The sequence below is a fragment of the Frankliniella occidentalis genome, unplaced genomic scaffold (assembly GCF_000697945.3).
Source record: "Frankliniella occidentalis isolate FOCC.00 unplaced genomic scaffold, Focc_3.1 Scaffold100, whole genome shotgun sequence".
Classification (NCBI taxonomy): Eukaryota; Metazoa; Arthropoda; class Insecta; order Thysanoptera; family Thripidae; genus Frankliniella; species Frankliniella occidentalis.
In genome coordinates, this window is record NW_026267229.1 from 26,760 (window position 1) to 34,949 (window position 8,190).

At 53.5% G+C, this 8,190-nt stretch overlaps 1 protein-coding gene across 1 annotated transcript in view; it reads right to left on the minus strand.

The window, feature by feature from the left end:
• Nucleotides 1-8,190, minus strand: part of LOC113202916 (leucine-rich repeat and immunoglobulin-like domain-containing nogo receptor-interacting protein 3) — a 23,354-nt gene that overhangs the window by 14,874 nt on the left and 290 nt on the right. Inside the window, exon 2 of the mRNA XM_052269712.1 lies at nt 6,289-7,383. Within this exon, the coding sequence (XP_052125672.1) occupies nt 6,289-7,383 (1,095 nt within the window). The remainder of the gene's footprint in view (nt 1-6,288; nt 7,384-8,190) is intronic.

An 8,190-nucleotide genomic window follows, 5' to 3' on the forward strand; every position in this document is an offset into this window, starting at 1 on the left:
ATTTCATTTGTCATTTTACGGAAAACAGCGACTCCCCCACGTTCCAAACAAACTCAAAATGATTGCTTATGATAATTAAAAGTGTTGACGTCGTACAAACACACTGAATAAATCCAATTTCTTGTATTTATGTGCATTACAAGTTCGCGCATGCGCACAACGCCCTCACCAGCGCCAAAACTAATTTAAGTCCAAAGTGAACCGAATCAGAAACAATATAAAGAGAATGAATTTCGAGTGGTAATTACTTTGGAAGGCACGGCGGACATGGCACATTTATGGTGGTCATCAGTTTTCGTTGAATTAAACCCGGAGAAATGATTTATTGACATTTCAAAATCCCCCATTTGCCACCACAGTTTTGAACTTTTCGCGACGCCGACAGAAATTATAAATCGAGTTTTCTCTAAAATTTGCTATCAAAGTTGAAAAAAACCTCTATTACGGCGTCATTACTGGGTAAAACCCTATCGTTTGGTATACTGCACTTGTCTGTATGTATTCCAGTTTCCTCCAGCGAAATGGCTTCTAACTTACACAGCACCGAGCACAATACTCGTTCTTCCACCTCCACGTAGTGATGTTTGGAGGGAGGGAGGGAGGTAAAGAACGAGTAAAAAGTCAGCAAAAACAAAATGGTGCTCAATAGTCCAATATTAACAATGCATTGACAACAAACGAAGTTGTAATTCAACAACTTTTGTTGTTCTCGAAAAACTGAGCTGTTGGTCAACAACTGAGCTGTTTTTTAACAACTAATTTTTACAGTGTTCGCTTGATGAGAGGGCGTGTCTACCTCCTGTTAGATTTCTTTCCAGTGGGAATATACTACTGCTAGGAACGAGTAAGCAGCCATCTCGCTGACAACCTTCTGCGACCATCTGCACCGCACGACACGTGTCAACCGCAGCAGACAAGGTTAGCCCGGGGGGATGGAGATGGAGAGGAATGGAGAGAGAGGAGGGCGAAGAGAGACGAACACAACACGCTGCTGGGTGCTAGCAGCAAACGGAATTACAGACCGCGAACACAACACCCAGAGTAGCAAACGGAATCACAGACCGCTACCAGCGTGGCCGTCGTTCGCGCAACACGGCCTGGCGGGGTAGCCTTGGCGTAACTCGCACGTATAGGAGGAGAGCCCTTTGACAGGGCACCGAGGCGTGCAAAAGGGGATGGGGGGGGGGTTCTTCAAGGACAAATTCGGACACTCACAGGCTTCCTCTTCGAACCAAAACTTTTGTCAGATGCAGATTTAAAAAGACGAATCCCAGACTACAAATGTTTAAATCAAGCTATCTACTTAGATGTCATCCCCATCCAGGATCGTGGATCGTGTAAAATACATTGGGTCTATGAATATTTCTCATATAAATTTTGAACGATATATCAGGAACATATTGCTGTGTTAGTGTACAAACTAATTAGCAATAAGCCCTAAAGACGTTTCCAAACACGTTTCAACCTCGCAAATACCAACATTCCTCTTTTAAATGTTTATCCCCCGCCCCCCTTTTCCATATTCCTTCACAATCCTCTCCGTGCAGACGACTTGTGTTACGCACTTTTGGTTCGCAGACCATCGCCGTGTCAGTCGGCTGGCGAGGGGCCGATCAAGGCCGTCCCGAGGTCAAACTTGGAGCCGGACAGGGAAGAAGAGGGGCAGGGGGCGGGCCGGCGCGGGTTTCGGCCAAGTTCGCCTCACTATTACCACACTGGCATACTTTCCAGAACTTGGAGAAGCGCCGTGCGTCTGGATTATCGTTCGAGCCGCCGCCTCTGATATACACTATACCACGCCCCGCCCGCCCGCCGCACACTTGTTGGACCGTTATCAGTCAAACTGCAAGTTGGCTGATACGATCAGTGGCGTGACAACTTGAGTCGCGCCAACTCGGAGTTATATGGGCCGGGAGGGCGCAACGGGGCGTCTCAGTTGGACTTCTGGCGGGCATCAAGTGGCTCACGCAATTGATGCGGCTCAATGACGATATGCTCTGAAGCTAAGCCCGGCGAGGTGGGGCGGGCTAGGTGAGGCGTGGAAGATGCGACGAGTGGGGCACTGAGGACAAACAACGTGACAGCAGTCCGAGCAATGCATGCCCAGGGAAAGGGAGGCGGGGGAAAGCAGCAGTGCCTGTGGTTCCCCCGACAAAGGGTGCGGAAACGCAGGCCAATATAACTCTCAGCGCAAAAGACGAGAACAAAAGAGCGAGATGCGTAGCTATGGTGCGTGGGCGGGGCGCTCGAGCCCAGCCCCAGCCGAGCCAGGCTGCCTGAGCTCCCTGCCGTGGGCCGCTGGCGCATGGCACCGCATGGCAGCGCCCCCAGGTGGCGTTACGGGTAGGGGGCCGGCCGGGCCGGGCCGAGCCCAACTCGCTCAAACTATTTAAGCTGCTCCCATTTCAACGAGGTCCTTCCGCAAAGTCAGCCGTCAGCGGGCTAATAGTTGACTTGATGGCGCCATGAATTCCTAACCTTGGCTTTAATCAACGGTCTCCCCGGGCTCTCCGCCGCAGAGACACGCTCACCTTGGAGCCTGCGGACCGGAACCATAAATTAATCCTCACCCGTTTCCAGGCTGTCGTCGCCCGAGAGTCGCTAGGGCCTTATATACAGTCGGCCAAGGGTATGGCTGCTCGTCTCGCCGCAACCATGCCGCCCTTTTGCCGCCGGTAGCGTGGGCGGGCTGACCAGCTTCGCTATAAATATCCTACCCGTGTATGAGTACCCGCGCCATCATTTTAAATATAGAAACTCTTTCTTTCTACTTTCAATGTATTAATGTGTATAGAGACATATAATATAGGGTGGTCCACAGACCCCTTCCTTTATTTTGCGTATACTGTACCGGATGCAGACGTGCTGGCTGGTTGCATACTCGCACGGGGCCATAAGGTGAGCGACGGTAGGCAAGCCCGCCTGCACGCCTGCATTCGGTACAGTATAAGCAAAATAAAGGAAGGGGTCTATGGATCACCTTGTATTATTAGAAACAGTACCGTTGGGGGTGGAAGCACAGGAAACATTTTTCCGCGAGTTTCCCGGTTATTTCCGTAAAAAATTCCTGGTTTTCTCTGGCGCATGCGCAGAGCACGGGTTGGTGAAATTTCGAATTTTAATAATGTCGTAATTTTGATGGTTTGTGAGCCTAGCAGGTAAAAATGAAGTTGGGCCGTCCTCAGATTTGTTTTATACCTAGTTTGCCGTCATAATTCCCTCAAATACGCGTTTTTTTCACCAAAAGTTCCTACATACCCTAAAAATTTGAGGCAGGAAAAGTGCACTGGGAAGTGCTTTCCCGAATTAACCGGGGACTTCACAGAAAAATGTTTGCTGTGAGTGCTCATTGAACTGTCTACAGTCTGTAGGACAAACGTGGAAAACGTCATGCACGTGCTATCCTAGAAGGCTTGTTTATAGTACAGAACAGAAGGTCGCTCGCTTTTCCTCGTTCCCGATTGAGCCTAAATAAATCAAGCTACGTTCTTGGAACACATCTCTCTGTGACTGAACTCTAGGTTAGGCGCACTTGGGAATCATCTTAAGTACGTATTCAGACATACTTTTTGAGTATCAAACCTTTTTAAAATATTGTTTTTTACAAATGAACGCTGCATTTATTTTCCAGCAAGCCTCTCTTGGCCCGTCCCGGGGTTGGCTTGGACAGATGGCAAGGACCTGAGAGCGGGCTGTCGTGCAGGACACAGGCCCGCGATACATGAGAGAAACAGACCCAACAATGGGGCATTAATCTCCTGACAGAGACTGATTCGGGAGAAGACAGTCGGCGGCTTTACAGGGCTGCGGCTGAGCTGGGCGGGCTTATGGCTGGAGCCGTGCCGGGGGTCGCGAGGACGGCCTCAATTAAAACGTCAGGACGGACACGATAAATCCAAGCCACTTGGACCGCCGTAAAAGTCAATCAACAATCAGATAAGACATAAAAGGGATCGGCCTTGGAAAGCCTCTCCGTCCACCCGACGACTTTGCTCTTTCAGAGCGCGCGGAGAGCGCAGCTTAGGGATGGCCCCTATCTGCACCCGAGCTCGAGTCGATTTGCATTCAGAGACAGATTGCGCTGCGGATATTTTCCGTGATATGGCTACCCAATTGTGTTATGTTAAACACTAAAACGACAACTGACAACGTCTGGAGAGCGCAGTGGATACGCCTCTACCGACCTGTTGCTCAGTCCATCAGAGGACCGTCCGGTCGTTTTTGCTCAAAATGAGTCCTACCTTCCCGAGAGATGGATATGGATAACTCCTGAATTGAGTTTACACATTTCAAAAATTGAATTTGAATTAGCTTGAATTGAATATAAATTGGACTGAATTGGTTGAATTGTTTTATTGCGAGTTTATTTTACTAAATTAGCGTGAATTGACTTGAATTGGCTTGAATTGACTGGAATTGAATGTAAATTGTCTTGAATTGGACTGAATTAGTTCAATTATTTTTGAATTCCTTTGAATTAAACTGAATTGGTCTGAATTAGTTTGAATTGGGCAGAATTGAGGTGCATTTGCGTGTTACATAACACGTGTTATCTATCTACCCCTCGCACATTCCCTTTGTCCGGTCGTATCCGGTTATTTGCTGTATACACCATAATGTATACACTATTTTCTGCATACATGATCATGTGTGCAGTATTCCGCGGTAATGCTGTCGCGGTTGTCACGATGGACCTGGTAGGCAACCAATTTGATTTCACACTGTGAAAAATTTGAGTCTAATACGGAACTATCTACGGCATTAGGGGTCGTCCACATATTACGCCACGCGTTTGAGGGGCAGGGGGGGTCTACGCTAGCGTGACGGTCCTATACCAAAAGCATTGGTAAGTTAGGTTAGGCGCGTGACGTGGGGGGAGGGGAGGGGGGTCAAAAACTGCCAAAAATAGCGTGACGTAATATGTGGACGACCCCTTAGTGTAGATGTCGCTCTCAGTCACTACAGAGCACGGAGTCTAGACGGCAAAAACGGCTGCTTGGTTTTTAAGCAGGTCCCGTGTTGAGCTCCCATGAGAGTGCTTGAAAATCAAGGAGCCTTTTTTTGCCGTAGTCGCTGTAGCACCGGAAAGCCAAGGTTTTACACGGTACAGTGTACAAATACGGCTTCATTGTAGACAGTTTTGCACGGTTTTGTCTGTATGCCGGTGGTCCTGTACATTGCTCTCCATATCAAATTTTAACCATTGAAACTACAGCAATACTGTTATTTGAATAACATACGTTGCTGGAAAATAATTGGCAGTCGATGCTGTCATTTTTCCTGTCATAATTTTTTTTTGCAGTACACTGCTAAACCTTTATTCTCTGTAACCCAACTTAGATAAGTAGGCCACACCACAGAGTGTGCCCGCGCTGGCCCACTCGTCCATGCGTTCCAATGATCGGTGGCCGACATCAACGTCACAGGCGTGACTCGTTTTCTTGCCACGCTCAGCAGTACAAAAACGTTTGCAGTGCCTTTGCGCCCCCGTCACCGTCCGCGTGCAACACTGTCGCAAAAGCGAGGTGCGGGAGGCAAAAGCGCAGCGGCGGCGAGCGCTGGTATGTACCGGAAAACTTTCGGCGGTGAGGAGGCCATTTAGAGCCCCGACAATGAAGGAAGGAGGCTGCATCCTCGCTGTAACTGGATCGTAATGCCGCAGCGCGCCAAGCAGCAGGAAAAACAGACAATAACAACTGCAACAAGAAGGAGGGAAAGGAGGGGGGCGGCCAGTGCGCAGTCGCACCGACACGGCCCCGGCCGAGGCCTTGCGATTGCACCCAGCTTGTACCGCTGAATGTTTAATGGTCTGTCTTGTTTCGCATTATTATCTGGGGTGGCTCCGCTCCGCCCGGCTCGGCTCCGTCAGGAGGGCCGTGGAGCTGCACGCCACCTCAGACTCACAACTCTGATATCTCCCTTTTCCTTCATTACTTCCTGCCTCGCGGATTTAATGAGACTTCGGGCGGGCGCGAGACCACGGGCCTGGCGGGCCGGGCGGCCGGAGGGAAGGCAACTTCAATGAATAAATGCATCGCCCGTTATGTCGCACCGCCCGTCCGCCTCTCAGCGACAATGTAGCAAGGCCCCACCCGCCCCGCGGGCCCTCCAGCCATCAAGGGCACGGCGACGTCAGAGAGAAAGTTGCCTTTCATCCGGGCAGCCTAATTTACCGGAATAATGAATGCCGAACAGCTTTGAGGAGCTACACGCATCGCTGGGAAATAAAAGCGAAAGTACCGCGGGACGCGCGCTAAAGGTGAGACAGAGTCTCGGAGCAGCACTCACCTTGAGGTTGCATTTCCGACGATGGCGCTTGCGGCCCCGGCGCGCGCCGCAAAAGCAGCACGAACATACGATGGTGACGAGGAGCGCCACCACGGCGGAGACGCCGCCCGTGGCGAGGCCAGCCCAAAGAAGCCACGACTCAGCCTTGGAAAGCGTGGTGGCCGTGACCACGACGGGCAGGGTGAGGGTGGCGCGCGCGAGCGCCTTGCCACGCAGGTTGCGCGCCTGGCAGCCATACTCGCCCGCTTCCGAGTCGGACACATTGTACACCGAGATGTTGCTCCACTTCTCGAGGAGCCCCTGTCCGTCTTCCTGGTCGATGGCGTACACAGTCTCGGTGCCGAAGGCCTGCGTGCCGTTGGCGCCCACCGGCCTCCCGTTGAAGTACCACGTGACCTCGGGCTCCGGGTCACCCGAGGCGCGGCAGTGGAACGTCACATTGCCGCCGGCCTCCTGCTGGATGGTGCGGTCGTGCAGCTCCACTGTGGCGGCGCACGCGAAGTCGGCCGGCGCCACGTCCTCCCACGGCCGGCCCGCGAGCGAGGACGGCTCCTCGCAGGCCAGCGCCATCGAGTACAGCTTGCTGGCGAGCAGCCACTGGCGGAACGAGCGCAGGCGGCAGTCGCAGCTCCAGGGGTTGCCGTCCAGCGCCAGCGTCTTCATCTTGGTCAGCGGCGCGAACACGCGCTCCGACAAATGGCTCAGCCGGTTGCCTTTGAGGTTGACCGACTCGAGGGCGGCGAGGTGCGTGAGCGCCTCCTCGTCGATGTGCTCGAGGTGGCAGTGGCTAAAGTCGAGCGTGCGCAGGTGCAGCAGCGGCGGGAACTGGTAGCTGCGCAGCTCGCTCAGCGGGTTGTTGCTCAGGCAGACGACGCGCAGCCGCTCGGTGCCCGCGAAGGTGTCTTGGTGCAGGACCGTGATGTCGTTGTCCGAGAGGTCCACCTCGATGAGGATTCGGAGGTCGCGGAATGCGTCGCGGTGCACCTCGCGCAGGCCGGCGCCCTTGAGGAAGATGCGCTGCAGGTTGAGCAGGCCCACCGAAGAGAAGGCGGCGGGGGGCAGGTTGGGGATCTTGTTGCCCGTCAGATCCAGCACCTGCGACACACAACACGAGTCCTTAGAGGGCGCAGTAGCAGTGCAGCAGGCCACCCGCTCGGAGATTATTCTCCGGCCCGTAATAATCCCCTCGCCGTTTCGCGATCATTTGCTCCCCATGGCCGGAGGACAGAAGCACAATTTAAACACCCGGCCGGGCGCGGGTTGGCAAAAAAGCGGTGCGCCCGTGACCCAATAGCCATTATTACCTGCAGAGCCGAGTAAAAACTTATCACTGACCCAGCGGAGGCCCGCCGCGGGGCGAGAGTAGGGACTCTTCTTGTCATTAATTTGCCTTCCGGCTCATTTGCGGGAGCCTCCAGACCACGAGGGCAGGCGAGCCCGGTGCGGAGCCCCCCCCCCCCTTTCCCGCTGCTGGAGCTCGTTTGCTCGCGACCGCTCCAGTGCTCCAGCGTCCCACAGCAGCGACGCAATACCACACACGGAAGCAAATTAAATGCCGGGGTGCGGTGATTTTGGCACGGCTCAGCCGGACCTGGCCAGCCGGTGAGGCCTGGGGGACCTGGGGGACCCGGGGGACCTGGAGGACCTCTGGCGCCGCTCTGCGCGGCGGCAGCAAATGGCCTGTGGCAGTCATTGATGCGGAGGAGCGGCGTCCTGACACGGGACAGAGGAGTGGGGGCGAGTGAGGGAAAAAAAGCGCTCGTTTCATTACGACTTAGAGAGTTAATGAAATGTCTCGCAGAGAGAGCCGAATACTGGCAAGTGTCGCTCCCGTCCCTCGCAGCCCACACTGCCAAGCGGGACGTCGGCCGGAGGGGCGAGAGAAAGCGAGGGGGGAGGGGG